Raw genomic sequence first — 25208 nt, forward strand, 5'->3', positions numbered from 1 at the left:
TCTCCGTGGAGATAGACAAGATAGGCCGGGCGTCCTTTTCTCAACATTGCGGTGGCTTGTAACGCGGAGACTATAGCTATTCGTCGGTTCATCGAGATTCCGTGGTAAACGATGGGTTTCGCACCCGGAGTTTGCAGGGTTATTAGCCTCTCCTTGCAGCGAATTGTCGCAAAATTCGCAGTCAACCAATCCATTCCTAGGATTACGTCAACGTCTTTCATCGCCATAACTTGCAGGTCGCGAGCCACTAACCTACGTTCTCCTAGTACGATTTCTATGTTCAAGCAAAAACGAGAGATCTCTATCATTCCTCCTACTGGTGAGGACACCATCATCTTATGTTCGGATTTCCTAGTAGGCAAGCTTAGGGTTTGAACACACAACTCGGATATGAAAGAATGAGATGCGCCTGTGTCAAACAACACAACAACGGGGGTATCAAGGATTTCGCCTATTTCGGGCTTTCCTTGCTCGACCTTGGGCTGCTTCTGCTCTATTGCGTACGCTCTAGCCGGGGCAGGAAGTCTTGGGCGGTCGGGCTGCTGCAGCCGCAGGGGCTGGTTCCGGCTCACTCCCGAGCATGTAGGTGGCGTTCTCTGCTGCTGACGGAAACCCTGGTGGTTCTGTCTCGACCCGTTTCCCTTGCTCGGACATTCCCTCGAGAAATGACCGCTTCCTCCACAGTTGAAACACCGCGTCGGGTTCGGTCCTCTACACTCCCCGAAATGGTACCTTGTGCAAACGCTGCACTGGGGTGGTCTAGCACGGGGGTCACTCCTTGGGTTGAACGAAGACTGTCCTCCTTCGTACGGCGGCCTGTTCTGAGTGGGGCGGTATCGCTTGTTGTCGTAGGGAACCCTACTCCCCTCCCATCTCCTCTTATCATGGTTGGGTCGCGGCGGGGGCAGTGTCGTCACGGTGTTCCCTACGCTCTTCTCCTTTGGCATTGCTGCCTCTACATCCAAAGCGAGGGCTAACGCCTCGGCGTACGTAAGGGTTCCACGAACTGCCAAAGTCATCCTAATCTCGTGCCTAAGACCTTCACGAAACTTATCGGCCAGTTTCTCGTCAGTATTGGTCTATTCCGGCACGTAGCGGGTCATGTCACAAAGTGCACGGTCGTACTCGGTTACAGACAGAAGTCCTTGGGTGAGATTGTGAAACTCAGCGGCTTTCGCCTTTCGGTAACTCTTGGGTACGTACTTGTCGTAGATCTCAGTCTTAAATTCCTCCCAAGTCATCCCGTCTATATGATCCTGGGACATGGTCTTCAACTTGGTGTCCCACCAAAAATCGGCAGATCCGGTCAGCTGATGCGTCACGCAGATCATCTTTTCCGCGTCGTTACACACTAAGGTCCTAAAGATGCGTTCCAAGGCACGTATCCAAGTTTCAGCTCGTGCAGGATCACCCATCCCATCGAAGGTAGGAGGCTTCTGGTCAAGGAATAGCTTCACAACTTCCCTGTCCACTTGCGGGGGTGGTGGTGGTGGTGACGGCTGTCTTGGTTGCGTCACACTTTCCTCTACCGAAACCTGGGAGGTACGTTCCTCATTCCTCACGTTACGTCTTGGCGGCATCCTGATTTTCACACTCGAATTGTTAGCGCACTATTTTTTTTCAAGGTAGCGATAGGGTACTTTGAGACAAAGATGTGTATATACAAAGATTTTCATTTGGACTCATTTTCAAGTAGGGTCTAAAGAAAGACCATATACTAACATTTGTGAGGTACACAAGTGCGCAAGAGAGAACATAATAAGGTTGCACCATGAGGTGGTAAGCACTTGAAAATTGATAGAACAAGCAATTATGCTCACTCAATAAGGATGAGAAAGAGTGAAGACGTCTATTGGCAAACAATAGAACAAAAGGTACGATTTCCCCATAAATCTCATAAAGATTTCAAAAGGTCTTGGTACAATGAATAAGAAAAGAAGTGCAAAGAAATTGTGAAAACAACAATGGAATTAAAGGTTCTAGAATTCAAAAAAAAAACATGGGGAAAGGGAAAACAAAATCGCTACTCGAGCACTAGCCACTTCTGTTTTCGTCCTCCTCGGGTTCTTCCGACTCTCCAACACTCTCGGCGCTCGAACGCTCTCCTCTCTCGAACTGTCCCATCCCCTCGTCTTCCTTCTCGTCGCTAAGGGGCGAAGGAATCGAGGTAAGCATCTCTCCGGACTCTCTTATGATTGCTCGAGGGGCTGATACGCGCATCCTAAGGGTCCTTCTACGGGGTACGCGAGCAACGTGCGGTTCCTCATCATCGCGATACTTCATTCGGCGTGCTGCTCCTGGCGAGTACTTTTGCGTTGGCGGATGGAGCGGAGGTCCGTCAACTGCGGTCGACATGGCCGGAAGCAAAACTCTCATAAGGCCGACGAAGTCTCCTCGAGGCGTATACTTGGGCGGACTAAACCAGACGTAGGATACTGAGGCCTGAGCGGTCCACTCGCTCCAAGGGGAAGGTAGTATGTGGATAAGTCGCATGATTCCCTCGTGATGGGTAGTCCCGTACGCGTAGGCGTCCAGCCAATGACCATAAAAGTCGGTGACGAAGTTCAGAAGGAACTGCTCTCCGTCCCATTCCATCTCTCTAAAGCGCTCTACCGGAAAGTCTCTGTTCTTAGCGTAACGGTTGCGCATAAGGGCGTGATAGGGTTGGACCATCTACAAAAGGGAAAAAGGAACAAGTCAGCACCATCACCAAAGTAGAAAAGAATAGATAGTGCGTGTTCTCAAATGGTGCTGTGAAAGTGGATAAGAGTCAAAAGATGGTAGTTCAAAACGTCGCGTCCAAGGTTCTCGTCCCTAGATAACTAATCGTGCGTTTTCTGTTCACGTTTCGTCGAGTCTTCTTGTACACAAACGGCCTTAAGCTAGTTCTTTCGCGTTCCTAGAGTTGGTTCAAGCGCTGTGATCGTTTCGCTAACGCATACTAGGTTCGAAAGTCCAAGTCTAGGCATCACAACAAGCCAACATAGTCCCAGACAATCACATTCGCATTTCAAGTTCTCATAGAACATTCATCAAACATTCAAGAAGCATCGCTTCGCATTCATAAAATTCTTAACACATAAGGCATGCTTTTCACAAGTTCTCATATTCAACATATCCTCATTAGGAAAACGTTACTTCTTATTCACAGCGTTTCCAAAAGCATCAAGTTTCAAACATAAATCACAAAATATTTAGTACCTCTTTCTTCGCGGTTGAATGATACGAGTTGCGGTGTTGAGCTTTTCCACATTTTAATTTATTAACGACACGACTACAAAGACAACCTAAAGTTCGAAAAGACTCTTGGGTCCAGAGCGGAAAGAACTGAGGCTCTGATACCAACTGTAACAGCCCGCCCTCCTAGAGTACAATAAATGCATCGAATTGCTACCCAACCGATTCTAAAGATGTAAATATAGACCAGGGTTACATTTAGAGAGAAATATCAGAGTAATTAATAGTAAAGACTTGACCTAGAAATTTTAAAGAAAGAATATGTCATAAATGATTCAAAGGTCTTAAGTGTACGACATGGTATCCCAGACAAAATCATAAGGAAAAGGGCTAAGGCCACAAACAAACGTAAGATGCAAATATCCCCAAAAGAAATTCCAAAGAGTATCAAAATTCAGCGGAAAACGACCAAGAGAGAAGCATAGCTATGTATGGTGACACAACTACACTTAGAATTCAACATATCCATATTCATTAAGTAAGCTGCTCAACACCCGCCACCGCTCGTCATCATTCAACCTGCACATAGGAAAACACATGCAGGGCTGAGTATTTTGAAATACTCAGTGAGCTCATTGCCAAAACATTTTATTTCAAAAGTTATGCCACCCTTACCAAGTGAACTCGAGTTTTAAGCAGTTAAGAGAAATATCACGAGTATCACAAAAATATTTTCCATAGACTGGCCAGTCAAAATAATTCCCCATTTTCTCATCAAATTCCACAATCACATATCACAATCTTTCCATGATGCGACGAAAGCGTGGCCACGCTTTTCGCCCACGAGACCGGCCGACTAGCTAGGACGGCTCACGATCCCCTCGTGTACACAGCCTGGTAGGGTTTGCGGCCCATACTCAGACCCGAATTCGTATATCATATCCATAGCCCTATAGCCCAATGGAGCGAACTCACAAACTAGGCATCAGGCACACAATCTCACAATAAAACAAACATAGGCATGGCATAACAGTTAAACCACCCTTATAGCTCCGATAATTATCTTTGACAAAATAAAAGAGAGTTTTTGAGAGTAAAGCCCACCTTGACTGCTTAGATTTCAAGTAGTTTCGCTTTTTCCGATAACTGGCTTCGCAACCGAGGTTTCACCTTTAAATTCACATAGGCACGTATTCACAAATTAGGTTCAATTATAAATTCTTAACTTATGCATGTCTCGTTACTTCTCTCTTTCCCAACGATTCACCTAACTCTTCATAACCTATAGATTTCAAGTCACACTCACCAAGAATTACTAATTTCAAGTCATGCTTAACATACATATATTTCTTAGCGTCTCAACCCTAGATCTATCATCATATGTCATGCAAAAGTATTTAGCCATCAAGCACATACTACACAACACACACTTCAACACACACACATCACACGCATAACACACACACACGGCACACACACACCTCACCCTCTCGGCACACACACACACACATGTTCCATATCCCTTCTTATCCCTTTTTCTCTCAATTAATATGCATGAAGGTTCAAGAACACCGATTAAATCGGTTGGAAGAAAAAGAAAAGGAGAGGTATAAGAAGAACAACATAACTCTTAAACGAAAATACCTTTTTAGAGAAAATCAATCGGTAGAAACAAAGTATAGGCTTGGTTCTTCAATATCCACGGATTAAACTTCGATTTCTTCTCAAAATATGAAGGATTTATGGAGTAAAGTGGAAGAAAATTGAGAGAGCATATGGGGGAGGGATTTTCGAAAACTATGGGGGCTAGGGTTGGGGTTGGTTCTTATTTATAGAGTCCAATGAGATCTTTAGGTAATAAGAATAGAATATTTGGTAAGATCTCATTCTCCATAAATTAAATAAAATGATATAATATTTGTGAAGTAGGGAAGAAGAATTAACAAAAATAGAAGATGGCAAATCCCCAATATTTTCGAAAATAATGCTTTCCATAAAGCCAAGATTTTGTTTTGGTATTTTCCCATATAGTATAAGATATTATGGAGCAAAATAAAAATAAGGAAAATCCTCCATGGAATAAGGTATGGGGCGATTTCTATGCCCTTTTAAATAAGGCATGGATTTTTGAATATTAATTAGAATAAAGTAAGGTAAGATCTCTTGAAGTATGGAAAGATTTGGTAGAATAAATATATTATAGGTATGGAAGGAAATCAAGTAAGGGATCAAATAAAATCAATTAAATTCATTCCTTCCCAACTATAGTGATTTTCGAAAATCACTATGAAATAAGGGGGCTCGATTTTTGTGTTTCTAAACAAGGAAATAATTGGCTCTTAGAACTTAATTTAAATAAATATCCCAAGGATTAAATTAAATCCGGAAAAATAGAAATCCTCCACAAAAGGGGCTAGGGTTCGAAATTCACAAGAATTAGGGTGACAAGTATTTATGGAAATTTTCTCCAACATTCTCACTCACCCTTAAACAATTAAATTGCCACATAAACAATAAATAAAACACATGCCACATCATCAAATCAACAAGGTTGACTTTTCAAACTTTCAACATAGACTCATCTCACGAAGTTAAAGCATTCTCGATTCCACGTCATCAACAATTAATTCTAGGGCTCTAAGATTAGGGTTTTAAATTCCGGGACGTTACAAGTAATGCATGAGACAGGACATTTATAACACATGATATTCATATATCGCTTCATATCATGTTTTTGCTTAAAGATATCGCTTCATATCATTTTATGACTTAAATTTCTAACATTCTTAGTTTTTTCCATTCCCTTTATCAACTATTTACTTTCTTTTTCAATTTTTTCTTCAACACTATACATTTTAATCATAAATATTACTCACTCCATCCTATTTCAAGCGGTACGGATTTTAAGAGAAATTGTTAAGTGGAGTAATTATAGAAAAAATATTTAATTAAATATTTTAATGAGTAGAGATTTATTTTCTAATATAAAGTGCACATCTTGAGTAGGACACGCTAGAAATGAAGAATAGACATCTTGAATTGGACGGGGTGAGTATTTTATAATAACCTCGTCCAGAAAAAATAGACATAGGTGTGATTGACACAAGTTTTAATGCTCAATTGGTAAATGACACGAGCTTTAATGTTTAATTGGCAAAGTAAGAGAACGAGGGAGAAATTGAGGTGAAAGTAGTGCTAGTGGATTATGAGGTCCACATTTAGAATAATGGGTAAGGTTTTGTTTAAAACATTCAATATCTAAATTGGTCTAATTTTGATGGATATCCCAAAATAGTAAAATTAATAAGTACTCCCTCCGTCCCATTGAAGATGACCCACATTCCTTTTTGGTTTGTCCCAACTAAGATGACTCATTACTAAAAATGGAAACACTTTTATCTCTACTTTATTCCCTCTCTCTTACTTTACTCTCTCATCAACACACAAAATATAACTGCATAAAATCCCGTGCCGCCCAAGAAAGGGGTCATCTTCCTTGGGACGGAGGGAGTATATTTTTTGACAGGTATAGCACTCCTTCCGTCCCCAAAATTTTGTCACAGTTTGGATGGGCACAAGTTTTAAGAAATGTAATAGACAGTGAGTTGAAAAAGTTGGTAGCATGTGGATCCTATTTTAAAGTATTAGTTTTATAATAAAATGTGAGTGAAAATAAGTTATTGGAATGTGGGGCCACTACAAAGTCAAAAATAGTAAAAAGTGAAATGTGACATTTGTGGGACGGAGGAAAATGAAAAAATATGACAAAATTTTAGGGAGTGGGGGAGTATATCTTAATCAACTGATGCATGAATAATAAAAATGAGGTACCAAGATATGTAAACAACAAATCAAACACAATAGTAGGCCTGTCAAATTGGATACCCGCGGATACCGGATCCAAAATTTTCGGATACCCGATCCCGAATTCTCTAAATCCAATACCCGATACCCGACCCGAATTTAATTTCGGGTACCCGGATACCCGACTCGGGTATCCAGTCCCGATTGTGATTTTGATTTTAGAAAATTAACTACAAACTTTAAGAATTTATTTAATATTATTTAATTAGAATTTAATACAAAATTAAAGTAATATTTAAGAGAAAAACTAAATACAAAATGAGCATTCCACAATTATTAAAAATATATACCGTCAAGTTTTAAAATGCCAACTCTCCATGAACGACCAAATATTTAAAGTTATAGTACTATATACAGCCAATTCTCCATACATTGCCAAATATTATTAAACAGTAGTGTCAACAATTTTAAATATTGAGGTAGTGATGGAATTACTATTCCGAGAGGAGAGGGAGAGACTGGGCAGTAGAGGATGGAAGAAAGGGAGGGCGGCTGGTGGCGGCTGAGAGGAGATGGAGAGACTACCGAGAGGAGACGACCAGCGACGGAGTTAAGCGCAGCGAGAAAGCAGGAGAGGGGAGGGGGGCGGTGTGAATTTTGGGGTATAATCTAATCCAATATGCTAACTATTACAGTAAGTATTAACTAAAATATAATTAAGAAAGAAAATTACATTTAAAAAAAAACATAATTATTAATTTTAAAAAAATCGGATAATTCGGGTATACCCGATTGGATATTGGATAACCCGATACCCGATAATCCAAAATTTTCACTATCCGATCCCGATCCGAAACCCGAAAAATCGGGTTTCGGGTATCCAATTATCCGATTTTTTCGGGTTCGAATATCGGGTATCCAATACCCGCTATCCATTTTGACAGCCCTACACAATAGTATTACGTGGTAAGTCTACATCCACGAGAAAGAAGATTAATCGTTTATTATTCCCTCGAACAAGAAAGAAGTATACAACGAACACTCAATTTACTATGAAGATCAAAAAGATTAATCGTTTATTATTCCCTCGAACAAGAAAGAAGTATACAACGAAGACTCAATTTACTATGAAGATCAAAACCGCAAGCTATTATCAGTCATAAATTTGAAGTACATTCTCTTCTGTGATCTATCTCATCTATGGAATCCCTTTTATATCTCAATCTCAGCGCCTGTCGACGAAAAGTTGCTTCAAAAGCTCATTCAATAAGCTTATTCAAAAGCTTATTCAATAAAGCTCATTCAAAAAGCTCATTTAACTGTCAAACTTATGTTAATTGCATTTAAACCCAACAATTGTGGTTATTTGCATGATCACAAAAAACCCAAGAAATCTCCACCTTGAACATGTAATATACCAACAGGTGATCTTATCCCTCAAACTAAAACTTCACCTCAATTTTACAGCTTCAAGGGGTACAAGAATTTTGAAGTTGGCAATGATTTTTGAAAGATATATAAACTACATTAGGATATTGGACATTAATTAATTATAATTGGACTTTAACAAATTGATGAAAATAAAAGAGCGCAAGTCCATGACCTAGGGGGTATGATACAGTTATACTATATCTTATTCGTATATGTTGATAAGCAGATTATGTATCAATAAATGTATAAAAATAACTTTTAGTGTACTTGTGTTGGAATATCTATATCTTTGTATTGATATTTTTAAAACACTATGTTCAATTGTTCATATTAGAAAAATCCCAAAAATTATCATGTTATGACAGATTCATAATTTTACTCATTTATTTATTGATATTTTATTGTAAAATCTAATCTCTATCTACTTATTTTAATATCTTATGCTGTAAAATTAATCTTAGTTTTAGATTGGAATAGTATGAGCATTTTAAGATGGCCCCATACATATAGTTATTATTCAAATTTCAAAGTCTTCTGATGGCCGTGTGTTGGAATATATATCTTTATATTGACCTTAACATATTGGAGTGTGGGATACGCTAAAAAAATATTTAAAAATAAAATTACTTGATTTATAATATACCAGCATATAGTCGTTGTGTAACAGCTTAGATCAAATTAACTTGAAAATGCGATTTACGCTAAAAATATTTGCCTCATTTCGGTATTTAATAATTCTAGTAGAATGGTAAGTTTTACACACGCGAATTTAGATATTTGATCAAATAATAAATATATATGCGAAGATGATAAATCTAGTAGTCACAAATTAATTTATTAATACCTTTGATGATAAATACTACTTCGTCCAACTTTAGGAGTCTCATTTGAGTTCGACACGAATTTTAAGAAATGTAAAGGAAAGTTGGTGAAAAAAGATAATAGAATGTGGATTATATTAGTTTTATAATAAAATGCGAGTGGAAAAATGTTAGTGGAATATGAGCCTAATACTATTTATAGAATATTCCAACCAAGAATTGGGACACAAAAATAGTAAAACGGGACTCCTAAAATGAGATGAATGAAGGATACTAAATATAAAAACTAAAAGAACCAACACTATAGTCAAACCAAAAAATACACCAACTAGAACAGATTTCAAACTTGTATACGAAACACAGAAAAAGTAAACAGTTTTAAAAAGTGAAGAAGTCGACACAAATTTTGGATGTGTTTATTGGACTAGAATTGCATGAAAATATTTTTTTCAGTAGATAATCTAATATTCTACTTGTATATATAAGTAACTACTCGATAACCCAGTATCAACTATCTAATAATGTTTTGGCAACTGTTTTATATCTTCTTCTTCTTTGTTTCACCAGCATTTTCCACCGCTCTAAATGCGAAACCCGGATGCCCAGATCACTGCGGGGATTTGCTAGTTCCATATCCATTCGGAGTCGGGTTGGATTGCTCCCTCAACCCACATTTTAACATAAATTGCAATTCTTCAAAAGCCTACCTCTCCATTATTGATAAACAAGTTGTTGAAATAAATGAAACATATATTCGGGTCAAGTACCTGAATTTAGCTGCAGTTTGCTATGAAGGTGGACATGCAACATATAGAGATCATGTGAGGGTGAACTTGTCGGGGACTCCGTATACGTCACAAAAATAGACTCACAGCCATAGGGTGCGACGACGCGGTGGTACAATCCGACAACAATGGCGGCTGCTTAGCGTTTTGCGGGGAGGAGTATGAGATCGGGTATTGCCCGGTTAATGCTACTTCTCCAAGTTCTCCAAATTGCAATGTCTCACTTCTGGCTTTCTCAGCTTCTTTAGAACATGGTTTACGTATTGCTTTGTCCATTTCTAGTTCTATTTTTTCTACAATAGAGTTATGGAACAAGAGCTAGATCATTGTACTTTTGGCATGACAAAAAAAAAACTTCACTCACTATAACATTCCTTATGATTCATTGAGAAAAGTGTCCTGTTATATCATCCTTGTTGCATAGCTTACAGTCATAGACTCTCATATTACTCATTCACTTCTTGCTATATTGTTCCTACATCTCATTTGTAGTGACTTATGGGGACTGCATTAGTTTTATCAAACAATGTGTATCCATACTATGTAACAATTGCTGAGGTTTGAACTACTATTTCAACACTTCAAATTGTATGTGGAAAATCAATCCAATCACAAAATAAAGGTGGAAAAATATCATGGTCTCATATCCTTAATGCAATATTCTAGGATCCAAAACTGAGTTTCCTTCCTTATACAGTACTTCCCAACAAAATGGGCTAGCAGAGAAGAAGCATTGTCACATTATTTGGAATTGCTTCTCAGTCTAGTCTTTCCAGTATTGGATACCCAATACTTGTTGGGTAACGCATACTACCCGGTTCGCAAACCCCTGCTAATGTGGAACTCTGCTCACTTAACATAGTATAATATACAAATTAAAGTTCGTTAGTGAACTTTAAAAATTCTAATCCTCTATCTTTAACTCAATCCGTTCAGATATGAAACATTTGGTTTTCGATACAAGATTTTATATAGTGTTGTTTTGTAAATTAATGAAGAGAGAATAAAGTAAGAGAAAAGAAAAAGTAGTGATGACATTGTTTTCATTTTAGAAAACATTTTATTTTTTTATGGGACAGAGAGAATACTATTTATTTGGGTCAACTTGTCGGGAATAGTACCAAGTATCTCAGGATCCACTTTTGTGCCTCCCAACGTTATACATCGATATAACAAGATCCTCCTCATGCACAATGTATAATCTTGTACGCATCACAACATATACAGTGCTACCAATGAGTGAATAAGAGCATCCACAATAGAAATCGGTCAGCCATAGGCCACTCTCTCTCTCTGCCGCGTCAGCAGCACTAAAATTCCACCTGCCACGTCAGCATTTACTCAAATAGGTCAGCCATAGGCCAGCCGCAATAAAAATAATTTAAAACAACTACATTTACAGAATTAAATTTACGATTAAATTACGGAATTAAATTTATGAGACATATACGAGAAAATTCATTAATTTCATTTAAATTAAAAAAGTGCGTCATAAAAAAATTACATAATTAAAAAAAACAAATAAATTACAATCACACAAAATACGGAATTCAATTTACGACACAGATATGGAATTAATTTAAAGTTAAATATGTCCATTTATTAAGATTCACTTTAATATTCATCTTTAAAATTTAACTAAATAAATTTAATTTGATAGCCCAAAAGCCCAACTTTAAAAGTCCATTTATAAAGTCCACTAAATCCATTTAAAACCTAAAAATAAAAAGTGTCGTCTTCTCCATCTCGCTTCTTCATCTCTTCTTCTTCTTCTCCATTTCTGCATCTCTCCTCTTTCTTCCATTTCTTCGAAAAGACAAAGTAAAAATGGGCTGGCCGATCGCTAGCCGATGGAGCGCCTGCAATGGCGGCCAGCCGACCGGCTAGCGAATCGGCCAGCGCCCGTAAACAGGCGTGGGCTCGCTGATTTCTTCGCCGTTTTGCCGCTCGCCGCCTCCAATGGTTCGGCTAGCGGACCAGCCAGCGCCGAAAATCGGCTAGCCGGCCCGCTAGCCGTCGTTGGAGATGCTCTAATATAAAATCTTATGCATACGGCCATATGGGTGTGTTCCTCTTTTGCTACCATTTTCTCCAAAGCTCCTCCAAAACTCTCGATGTAACTACCAAACTGAGGGATAAGATCAGATGCTTTGAATATTAAATATTTTGAAGACATTACTTAGCTTGTGAAGGATATAATTTTTCGATTGTTTTATCTTGTTCAATTTGTATAGCCAAAATTTGTTTAGGCTCTTAAGATGACAAGATCTATCATGAAGAACCGTTGGTGCAAACGGTTGAATCCAGATCCCAAGGGCCCCTCACATTTTGAAGACATTACTTAGCTTGTGAAGGATATAATTTTTCGATTGTTTTATCTTGTTCAATTTGTATAGCCAAAATTTGTTTAGGCTCTTAAGATGACAAGATCTATCATGAAGAACCGTTGGTGCAAACGGTTGAATCCAGATCCCAAGGGCCCCTCACATCCCGGTCTGACAAGGCGTCTAGGAGGATGCAAGAGTGTCCACTATATTCAACCCCAAGGGCCCCTCACATCCCGGTCTGACAAGGCGTCTAGGAGGATGCAAGAGTGTCCACTATAGGCGAGCCGTGGTGGCCGCCGCCTCCTCTGCGGCGCCGCGGCGCTCTACAGCGCTAGACGCGTCCAGCCGCAGCGGAGGGGAGGACGGGGCCGCACCGAGTAGACGGCGAGGACAGGACGGTGGGACCGAGGCCGCGGTGCTGCCCATTGCAGCCTATTGCACGGCCCGACAATCCACGGCGGTGCCGGTCACCAATTTTTTATTTTTCATTTTTTCTCCTATAAATATCCCCTATTCCCCTTATTATTTTCACACAATTCCAATCTCTACTCTTCTTAATTTTTCTCTAAACCACTTTCAAAAAATGGACAATGACGATCAACAATTTTGGGATGAGGCGTTTTATGCGGTGGTTGAAGAGATGCAGCGAGAAGCTGATGAGGAAGCGGAGCGGGAAGCTGATGAGGAAGCGGAGTGGGAGGCGGCAGCGGCGGTCCCTCGTCCGATCTATCCTCGGCGGATAATCCGACGTGACCATGCCGGTGCTCACCAGTGACTGATGGATGACTACTTTGGCGATAACCTCCGTTATCCACCAGAGATTTTCCGTCGGCATTTTAGAATGTCTCAGCGGCTCTTCACCCATATAGAGACGTCATTAGCGGGGCGGTACATGTGCTTCACCCTCCAACGTGGTGCCAGCGGCCAGATCGGATTGTCGACCTTTCAGAAGTGTACCGCTGCAATTAGGTAGCTTGCCTATGCCGGACCGGCTGGCATGTTCGACAAATACCGACAAACGGTTGAGACGACTAGCCTAACGGTTTGGAGGCAGTTTTGCAGGAGCATATAGGACATCTTCGGGCCAGAGTATCTACGAAAGCCAACCGCCGAGGATTGCCAAATACTGCTAGATACGCACGGGAGGGTGCACGGTTTTCCAGATATGATTATCAGCATCGATTGTATGCACTAGGAGTGGAGGAACTGCATGGTGGCTTGGAAAGGGCAGTTCACTACTGGATTCAAAGGCAAACACCCCTCGATGATTCTGGCAGTCGTTGCTGACTACCCGTTGCAGATCTGGCATGCGTATTTGGGTGTCGCAGGGTCGAACAACGACATCAACGTTCTGCAGTTGTCGCATCTCTTCAATGACGAGTGCTGGGGTGAGGGTCCGGAGGTCAAATTCGTGGCCAACGTCACGTAGTACAACAAGGCCTACTATTTGGCAGATGGGATATACCCTCGTTGCCCCATATTTGTCAAGACAATCCGGTATCCGATTGCTCCGAAAAAAATCCTATTTCGTGCGACATCAAGAGGGTGCTAGGAAGGATCTTGAGCGAGGTTTTGGTGTGCTCCAAGCGCGATGGGCCATTACACGGTGTCTGGCATGAGTTTGGCATGAAAATGATGTCGCCAATATCATGTATGCATGTACTCCCTCTGTCCGCGAACAGGAGTCCTGTTTTTCCATTTTAGTTCGACCTGTTGTTCACTTTTACAATAAATGGTAATAGGACCCCACCTTCCTCTAACTCATTCTACTCACATTTCATTTAAAAGTAATATATACAAGTGGGACTCCATTCCACTAACTTTTTTCCGCCCTCTTTTCTTAACATTTCTTAAAACTCGTGCCGCCATGAAATGAGACTTCTAATGGCGGACGGAGGGAGTATCATATAGCATAACGTGATAATAGATGATGAAGGATTTGCTGCAGAGCGCTGGGCATCGGACGAGAGTGTTAGTTCAAGTCACGGTGTTGCCACAGTGCACTGATACGGATGGGTGTACCACGTTGTGATCAATACTTGATCCAATGTTTCACCGATATGCGCAGGGAAACAACACATACCCAACTCCAGGCCGATTTGGTTGAAGAGATATGGGCACTTATGGGAGGGGGCACATTCGGTGTTTGATGCAGTGTTGTTTGTATGATGTCGATAATTTTCGTTGTATAATTTTCCTCTTTTTATAATACAACGAATATTTGGTTCTAATTTTTTAAAAATTAAATTATGTGTTTTTTCTAATTATTATCGTCCGATAATTTTTATTTGAATTGAACAAAAATATACCAACAATTGATAAAATAATGTGATTTGTGGCTGTGGACAACTTTTTGTGGCTTGTCCACTGGCCGTGTCCACATTATTGTGGACTCTCTAAAAGGTACTCAGAGGCCTGCTTAAGGGACATGTTGTGATACTTGAACATTGCTCATTGGTGCAAATCTAACCCTCTAGAACCAACTGTTGGTTTTGCAGTGGAAATCTATTTAGTTTGATTGAAAGATTTACATCTAAACATGTTTTTTCCGATTGTAAACAAATAAACATGTTCATAAGCGTATAATCACAGATCATACTGAAAATATATATGCAATTAAAAACAACGATTTACCGTATGAATTCAATAAATTGAATTCAAACTCCTTCTCCAGTCGATCTCTACCACTGATCTTCTGATCTTCTGATCTATTCCCTTTAACTCAGAGTTGACCTTTGTGTGGGCAAAGCTTGTCAAATCCTCAAAAGCTGGAGAAGAATTGAAGACATAAATCTGGAACTTAATTGTCATTTTTTTTTCTCTTTCAAAAATGTAGAGATCGAATTTTTTATGATTAATACCGTTTGTATTCTCTTCTTCTCCCTTTAATATTAAGTTAATTATTTTGGGCCAGACCAGGGATCTGTGGCAGATTGGAATAGGTCACAGTTCACGCTTTCACTAATTATATTAAAAGTAATTTAATTCAAGCCCAAACTTAAATATTATTATCATCCACTATAGATATAATATTGACTGCCCGTCCAAATCTAAATTACGAGTATTCCGTGACTTCCTCTTTAATTGAATCATTTCCCGTGTATAAGATATAAATATCCATTAATTAATATCAAGTCTGCTATTGGACTTTTATTAATTAATTTCTTTTTCCAAGAGTGGTCTAGTTTAGAAACATTATTTATTATTCATGGAATAAATTCCAACTGGCTAGTTTTTTGAATAATAAAACTTTTTTCTAAACACCTCTTGGGGATATTATCATACTGACTTCTCTCCCAGCACACGATTCATTACAATAACCATACTAGCATCACTTATTACCCAATCTATCAACAAAATACCCTCACTATTTGAAAAGTCAAAGTAGTTTTCAATTAATATCGTATGTTCAATGTTATGACAATCACCGAGACCTCATCATTCAGTAAATAGTCAATAAAGACTTATCTCACTGTTTGATTCTTCCAGTGCTATACCACACCGACGTCATTCATTTCCTTAGGTAAGGAAACTTTTGGACTGACGTCGCAACCTTTCATGATAGGTACTCAAAGCCTATCTAGGTTGTGAAACAATTTTCCTTCTGCAAGAACCGACAAGTTACTTACTGTGAACACCACTCGCAACTTATCTATTGTGCAGAACACTTAGACTCATTTTGCTTAAACTATCTATTTAAAACATATTTCAACATACCCAAACAAAAGACATTATAACAAAATATTCTTTTTTATGAAATGGTAAAAATAGATAAAAGAATTATTACATATACAAAGCATTCAAAAGATGCTTCAAAAGCAGAGGAGGCGGCGGCCACCACGGCTCGCCTATAGTGGACACTCTTGCATCCTCTTAGACGCCTTGTCAGACCGGGATGTGAGGGGCCCTTGGGGTTGAATATAGTGGACACTCTTGCATCCTCCTAGACGCCTTGTCAGACCGGGATGTGAGGGGCCCTTGGGATCTGGATTCAACCGTTTGCACCAACGGTTCTTCATGATAGATCTTGTCATCTTAAGAGCCTAAACAAATTTTGGCTATACAAATTGAACAAGATAAAACAATCGAAAAATTATATCCTTCACAAGCTAAGTAATGTCTTCAAAATGTGAGGGGCCCTTGGGATCTGGATTCAACCGTTTGCACCAACGGTTCTTCATGATAGATCTTGTCATCTTAAGAGCCTAAACAAATTTTGGCTATACAAATTGAACAAGATAAAACAATCGAAAAATTATATCCTTCACAAGCTAAGTAATGTCTTCAAAATATTTAATATTCAAAGCATCCGATCTTATCCCTCAGTTTGGTAGTTACATCGAGAGTTTTGGAGGAGCTTTGGAGAAAATGGTAGCAAAAGAGGAACACACCCATATGGCCGTATGCATAAGATTTTATATTAGAGCATCTCCAACGACGGCTAGCGGGCCGGCTAGCCGATTTTCGGCGCTGGCTGGTCCGCTAGCCGAACCATTGGAGGCGGCGAGCGGCAAAACGGCGAAGAAATCAGCGAGCCCACGCCTGTTTACGGGCGCTGGCCGATTCGCTAGCCGGTCGGCTGGCCGCCATTGCAGGCGCCCCATCGACTAGCAATCGGCCAGCCCATTTTTACTTTGTCTTTTCGAAGAAATGGAAGAAAGAGGAGAGATGCAGAAATGGAGAAGAAGAAGAAGAAGAGATGAAGAAGCGAGATGGAGAAGACGGCACTTTTTATTTTTAGGTTTTAAATGGATTTAGTGGACTTTATAAATGGACTTTTAAAGTTGGGCTTTTGGGCTATCAAATTAAATTTATTTAGTTAAATTTTAAAGATGAATATTAAAGTGAATCTTAATAAATGGACATATTTAACTTTAAATTAATTCCATATTTGTGTCGTAAATTGAATTCCGTATTTTGTGTGATTGTAATTTATTTGTTTTTTTTAATTATGTAATTTTTTTATGATGCACTTTTTTAATTTAAATGAAATTAATGAATTTTCTCGTATATGTCTCATAAATTTAATTCCGTAATTTAATCGTTAATTTAATTCTGTAAATGTAGTTGTTTTGAATTATTTTTATTGCGGCTGGCCTATGGCTGACCTATTTGAGTAAATGCTGACGTGGCAGGTGGAATTTTAGTGCTGCTGACGTGGCAGAGAGAGAGAGTGGCCTATGGCTGACCGATTTCTATTGTGGATGCTCTTATTCACTCATTGGTAGCATTGTATATGTTGTGATGCGTACAAGATTATACATTGTGCATGAGGAGGATCTTGTTATATCGATGTATAACGTTGGGAGGCACAAAAGTGGATCCTGAGATACTTGGTACTATTCCCGACAAGTTGACCCAAATAAATAGTATTCTCTCTGTCCCATAAAAAAATAAAATGTTTTCTAAAATGAAAACAATGTCATCACTACTTTTTCTTTTCTCTTACTTTATTCTCTCTTCATTAATTTACAAAACAACACTATATAAAATCTTGTATCGAAAACCAAATGTTTCATATCTGAACGGATTGAGTTAAAGATAGAGGATTAGAATTTTTAAGGTTCACTAACGAACTTTAATTTGTATATTATACTATGTTAAGTGAGCAGAGTTCCACATTAGCAGGGGTTTGCGAACCGGGTAGTATGTGTTACCCAACAAGTATTGGGTATCCAATACTGGAAAGACTAGACTGAGAAGCAATTCCAAATAATGTGACAATGCTTCTTCTCTGCTAGCCCATTTTGTTGGGAAGTACTGTATAAGGAAGGAAACTCAGTTTTGGATCCTAGAATATTGCATTAAGGATATGAGACCATGATATTTTTCCACCTTTATTTTGTGATTGGATTGATTTTCCACATACAATTTGAAGTGTTGAAATAGTAGTTCAAACCTCAGCAATTGTTACATAGTATGGATACACATTGTTTGATAAAACTAATGCAGTCCCCATAAGTCACTACAAATGAGATGTAGGAACAATATAGCAAGAAGTGAATGAGTAATATGAGAGTCTATGACTGTAAGCTATGCAACAAGGATGATATAACAGGACACTTTTCTCAATGAATCATAAGGAATGTTATAGTGAGTGAAGTTTTTTTTTTGTCATGCCAAAAGTACAATGATCTAGCTCTTGTTCCATAACTCTATTGTAGAAAAAATAGAACTAGAAATGGACAAAGCAATACGTAAACCATGACCCACTATTACAACTTATTAAATACTAATATGTTGATCTCACTATCTACTAACAATATTTTAACTACATTTTTCATCTTCTCTTTTACATTTTCAATTGTTCTTTAATTCTCGTGTCATTTTAATACACATATTTTATGGAAGAAAGGGAGTGTTTATTTAATACACTATACATCTCTTTCTCAATCCCTTGTCGAAAGAAATGACTCAACTACCGCAGTGGAGAACTAATTTGTTATTGTAAATATTGAAAAATCGCCACAAGTAATCATTTTATGACATAAGAACTGTATCAGTGCTGATTCATTAATATTTTTGAATCTAACTTAACATGTTAATCATAGACACTGGGACAGTGGGAGCACAATTGTTTGACATGAGCAGAAAATTAAGAGCTAGAAAGCTTTTCCAGTGCAGCTATGCCTTTATCCAGGAATTGGAGCCTGGTAAGGAAAAAGCATTTTCATATCCGCTGTATTACCTCCATAACTCTACGGTACTGCAAAATGATAATTGGGCATCAACGACGAGGCCACCTGTGGTGCGGCTGGACTGGCTGATTGGGAGTAAGAACTGCAGCACAGCGCGGCTGAATTCCAATGCATACGCATGTCGTGATGACAAGAGTGATTGTGTTGATGTTGGTGCACCAGGATATCAATGCAGCTGCCAAGAAGGATACTCGGGCAATCCCTACCTGCCTGGAGGCTGTAAATGTAAGACATTTAATGCTTTATTCTTTAATTTTCAGATTATAAAATGGTTTTTCAAGCGTTTAGAAGCTATATATACCTACTCTGTTACCTTCGAGTTATGTGTGGTGTGATGTCCACTTACCACTAATAGAAAAAAATAAATACTCCGTATGTATGTTATCTCAAAGTAGTAAAATGCGTCTTTTATTCGTTATTATAACTGTTATTATAGCTTTGGGGTTTAGTATAAACAAATATTTCTGTTTTTCTTTTCTCCTATGACCAGTTGTGCCATTAATGGGTTGTATAAAATCGCTACTACTCCATCTGTCCTTGGAAAATATAAACATTTGATTCAGTACGAGTTTTAATATATAAAAGGTAGTGTAAGTAGTGTTAGTGGGGAGTGGTCTCCACATCTTTAGTAGTGCAGTGTAATGGTATAAGTTCTAAATAAAATAATGTAGGGATAATGTGTTGCTATTCCAAAATTAGAAAGTACATGCTTTTCAGGGATGAAATAGTTAGGAAATTGTTTCATACTGAGGAAGCATTAATTTTGTATATACAAAGTAAAGTAATTAATGTTGTTTACAATTGATGTACAAGCAAAAGTATTGTTGAGTTCAATTGCGAAAGAGAGATGCCTTGATCGATGTGGAGAATTGCCAATTCCGTTTCCATTTGGAGTGGGGCCCAATTGCTATTTGGAGCCATCTTTTGACATAACTTGCAATACATCTACCAACCCTCGAAAAGCCTACCTCTCTATTTTGAAGGCAGAAGTCATTCGATTTGAATCATCGAGGGTTTGGGTGAATTATCCAAACCTAGGTCTCTCCTGCTACAATTGGTCAGATAGTGAGCGCAGAGTTACTATGTCGGAGCATCGAAGCCTGATTATTGACTTCTCCAAAACTCAATTTACATTGACCAATGATAGTTGGATCACCATGATTGGATGCGATGATGTGGTGGTTGGGGTTACTCGACATGCCAATCGAACTTCTAGTTTGAACAGTTGCGCAGCCTTTTGCCAATCAAGTGAAATTTCTGACAAATTATCATGCAGAGTGTCCATATGCATATGATCCTGGCAACGGCTGTTGCAGGGCACCCATTCTTGGAGGTAATATATTTTTAATTCATCAATTTTAGGCTTCGTTAGGTATTATGGAATCGGGGTTGTGGAATTGAAATTGAAGCCAAGTCCACATTTTGAATTCCATATCAAAAATAAAAAATTAAACTTTCTAATAGTTATAAAATTGAATAGTTTTACACATTATATAAACACAATACATGTTACACACAGTTACACACACAAACATGCACACATTTAAACACTTAGTCAATCACACAGAGAGTAAAACACACACACACACACATTTACACACATAGTCAATCACACACAGAGAGAAACACAAACACACACACACTTACACACAAAGACACACACACACACACGCTCGTAGTTTTCACACAAACAGTCACTACATGAACAGAGACATAGTTCTACACACATGGACACACAAACACATACTCAAAGTCTCTTTCACACACAGTCACTACAAACACACACATACTCACACACACACACAGTCACTACAAACACACACATACACATACAGTTACACATACACACACAATCTCAGTCACACACACACACATAGCTCTGCCACACACACCCACACAGTCACTACACATACTGCACACTCATGTGAGTGTGTATGCATGATTTCTTTAATTCAATTTCATATTAATTACATCATTTTTTCCAAACCAAGGATTTGGAATTGAATTATACTCCCTCCGTCCCAACTCAAGTGGTTTATTTCTTTTTGGCCGTTGTTTCAGAAAAAATGATAGTAATAGCTTGTTAAAATGGAGAGAAAGTAAAGTAAGAGAGAGAATAATGTAGAAGAAGACTTCCTCAGTATGCATTACTCTTTCTTTTGCTTTATTTTCTCTCCACATTAACTAGTTATTATCAATTTTTCAAAGCACGTGCCGAAAATCAGTTAATCACTTTAGCTGTCGGAGGGAGTAATTCCATACATTCTAATTAAATTTCGTGTACCGAACGGACCCTTAGAGATTTCTTTTAAGACAAGATCATGGTCGATATTTGCAGGCACCTCTTACGTGGAAGCAAATTTGAGTGAATTTATTGGACTATGGCCACGTATGAATTTCTCTTGCAGCATTGCCTTCGTTGGACACAAGGATCAATCTGCAGCATCATATGGTATTTTCAATAATCGAACACAAATTTCACCTTATCATCTAAAAAGAAACAGACAGAATTCAATATTCCCGCTGAATTGGAGGGTTGGGTCGCTTAATTGCAAGCAAGCGCAATCGGACCCCACTGCTTTTGTGTGTCAAAATAACACTGATTGTGTTGATTTTGATGCAACAATTGGAGGCTACCTTTGTAAGTGCTCCAAAGGATATCAAGGTGATCCCTACCTTGCTCCGGGATGTCAAGGTTGGTATTATTTTAATTTTTTTCAAACTTATTTTGATTTCTAACGACCTATCCAACAAATTAAGATCAATTGATCCTCAGCATGCTAACATTCAAATCTTTACACTAAAGTCACCATTCACTTTTAGGTTAGGTCATCAAATGATTAACATTTCAAAATCATGGTGTATCTCTTTATGCATTTTTTTTTTTCCTTTTTGACCAGATATTGATGAGTGTGCTGATAACACAACTAATCCATGTGACTCAAATTCAAGTTGTATCAATACTCTTGGATCATTTTACTGCTCATATCCAAAAGGGTATTATGGTGATGGAAGGAAAGATGGCAGGGGTTGCTTTCAGTTGCCGCCCTCCAAGACCAAGACAATAATTTTTATAGGTAAGAATATCTTCTTATTTCATAAATTGTACAAGTAAAATCATCTCTACATATAAGGAACGAGCAAAAATATCATGTAAATTGAAATATACAAGCTCGTACATGCAACACAATTCTTACCATCCAAAAGAATCAATTCAAATCAATGTGATATATGATAAACTCAATATTAATGCAAAACATAGAACCAGAATAAACAAGTAATTTTTTAAATAACATATAGGTCATTTTTAGTTCATATTTAGGTGATTTTAAAAAAGATAACCTAAAATAAGCTAAAAATGACTTCCTTATTTTTCAAATATGGATTTTCTAAATGAATTAAAAACGAACTAAAAATGACCTTCGACTTATCTAAAAATGATTGGTTTTGCAATCTAAAATAAGATGTATACTTGTTTTGATTATAATCTTATATATTTATCTATTTATTTTCTAAATTGAGAAAATATATATGCAGGTATGGGCTCTGGATTAGGATTTCTACTACTCATTTCAATGTCTTTTCGGTTGTATAAGATGTTGAAAAATAGAAGGGAAAAAATTGTTAAAGAGAAATTTTTTAAGAGAAACGGTGGTCTTCTCTTACAAAAACAAACAAATGAGGGAACACTTGGAAAAACAAAAGTTTTCCCTTCAAAAGAGTTGGAGGTAGCCACTGATCATTTTAATGAAAACCGAATTCTGGGACGTGGAGGGCAAGGCACGGTGTACAAAGGAATGTTATCCGATGGTATGATTGTGGCAATAAAAAAATCAAAGTTGGTTGAAGAGAACCAACTCAATCAGTTCATAAATGAGGTTGCAATACTATCGCAAATCAATCATAGGAATGTGGTCAGATTGTTGGGGTGCTGTTTGGAGACAGAGGTTCCAATGCTTGTGTATGAATTCTTACCCAATGGTACTCTTTTTGATTTCATTCATGATCCGAATAATGAGATTCCTTTTCCATGGACCATGCGTATAAAAATTGCAACAGATATAGCAGGAGCGCTAGCATACTTACACTCTGCATCTTTTGTACCTATATATCGTAGGGACATCAAGTCTAGTAATCTCCTTCTAGATGAAAAATATGTTATCAAACTGGCATATTTTGGAATGTCGAGATCAGTTGCTTCAAATAAAACTCACTTAACTACAATGGTTAAAGGTACATTTAGATATTTAGATCCAGAGTATTTTCAGGCGAGTTAATTCACTGAAAAAAGTGGTGTTTATAGTTTTGGAGTAGTTCTTCTCGAGCTTCTTAGTGGACAAAGACCAATATCTTCTGATGAAACATATGACGAAAGGGGCCTAGCTGCACGATTTCTTACATGCATGGATGAAAATTGTCTTGACACAATTTTGGATCCTAAGGTTTGCGAGGAAGATAGAAAGGAAGAGGTGATTTTAGTTGCAAGGCTTGCACAAAATTGTTTGAATTTCAAAGGAAAAATGAGATCAACTATGAAGGAAGTGGCTACCGAACTTGAAAGTTTAAGGATGTCTCAAAAGTCTACAGCTAATGATGAAGCACAAGATGTGAGAGATTTTGAAGATATGCGCACAACATTTTCAGACAATGAATACACGTGGACAAGAAGTTATAAGAGTATTATTGTTGAATCAACATCAGACACTGATACAAGTCCAATAATGAGTGATCAACGGGACCATGACAATGAGCATTGAGACTCGCCGAGAAAAAATGATGATTGGAGACGAGACAGAAGAAACGATCGCCTGAGTAGAGAGGTTGCGATGCCTAAAGCGTCGTCCCGAGCGCTACGAGGACTATGTTTCTCCTTGATCACTTTTTATTATGTTTAATTAATTTTATTTTGATTTTATTTAATGTCTAGTGTCAAGCAAATTAATAAGCTTCGTTCGGATTTTCTTTGTCAGTTCTTCCCGAAACGTATAGGACGTCGAACCACGTAGTATAGGGTCTTAGTATTATAAATATGACATTGTATTTTTTATTCCATTATAAAATACAATGCATAGTTGTTTCTTTCTCCGTATTATAATTGTTTTTCAATCTTCAAACTAGGGGTCGAGCTGCGTGGAGCGCAGTTAGTAACTCAAGACAAAGTAAACAAATAAATGAATCCAAGAATTTTCAAACTCACTTTTCTAAAGACTAATATTTTCATCTTCTTAAGAACTTCGTGTGGTACCTTCGTATAGTCAACCATGAGTTTTAATGTATAATTGGTAAAGTAAAAGAGAAGTAGAAAGAAAAAGTAATTTAAATATTTTTAGTGGAAAATGAATCTCACCTCAATAGAGATAAAAGAGTTTCCAAAATTAGAAAGTGCATACTCTTGTAGGACGGAATAAAAAGGAAAAAAGTGCATACTCTTGTGGTACAGAGAGAATATTTTATTTCTGTTAATGTAGATAATATACTTCGTCTGTTATTTAAAAATAGATATTATTTTTATTTTTGTCCGTCTCTTAAAATAAAGACTTTCTATTTTAAGAAATATTTTCTCTTTAATGAGATGAGAACCATACTCTACTATCAATATTTATAATAAATTTTTGTTTCCACTTCTCTTTTAGAGCATCCGCAGCGGTGCTCGTCCGTCGCCTTGTCCGTCCGTGCCGCTGGACAGAGCTCGTCCGTCCGCCGCTGGAGCTCGTCCGTCCATGCCAGCGGCACGGCGCTGCTCTTAGCTAAGAGCACGTCCGTGCCGCTGAGCAGCCATACGCAGCGTGTTTTTATTGGCCAACGGCTATGCCGTTGGCAAATTCGATTTTTAATTTTTTTTTTTATAAAATTCATAATTAATTCAAAATAATACCAAAAAATTAAAAAAAATATATTTTTGGATTCCCAAAAAAATAGAGCCGTTTATAGACGTTTTTTTTGGATTTTTGTGAATTTTTTTATTTTTTTTTAATCCCAAAATCATCTATAAATACACACATTCATCATCCACTTTTCACATCAAATTCTCTCTCATTCATACTTTTTCATACTAAATCATCTACATCTTCCAAACTCTCTCTAAAAAATTCAAAAATGGATTTCACCAATCTCATTGCGGAAGCGGAGCGCGAAGAACAAGAATATTATGAACAATATCATGCC

General features: G+C 38.0%; 1 protein-coding gene and 1 pseudogene across 1 annotated transcript; one reads left to right on the top strand and one right to left on the bottom strand.

The window, feature by feature from the left end:
• Positions 1-2034: 2034 nt before the first annotated feature.
• LOC148932452 (uncharacterized) lies at positions 2035-2673 on the bottom strand. The gene has a single exon (XM_089065108.1). It carries the CDS (start codon positions 2671-2673, stop codon positions 2035-2037), a length of 639 nt encoding a protein of 212 aa, XP_088921234.1.
• A 7081-nt stretch (positions 2674-9754) lies between these two features.
• Positions 9755-23800, top strand: LOC125195533 (wall-associated receptor kinase-like 8; annotated as a pseudogene).
• The last annotated feature ends 1408 nt before the right edge of the window (positions 23801-25208 follow it).

This window comes from Salvia hispanica, chromosome 2 (assembly GCF_029641045.1).
Source record: "Salvia hispanica isolate PSC_SH4W2 chromosome 2, Shi_PSC_v1, whole genome shotgun sequence".
Classification (NCBI taxonomy): domain Eukaryota; kingdom Viridiplantae; phylum Streptophyta; class Magnoliopsida; order Lamiales; family Lamiaceae; genus Salvia; species Salvia hispanica.

Coding starts and splice junctions, on each gene's coding strand:
- LOC148932452 (XM_089065108.1), bottom strand. CDS start 2,673: ATGGTCCAACCCTATCACGCCCTTATGCGCAACCGTTACGCTAAGAAC.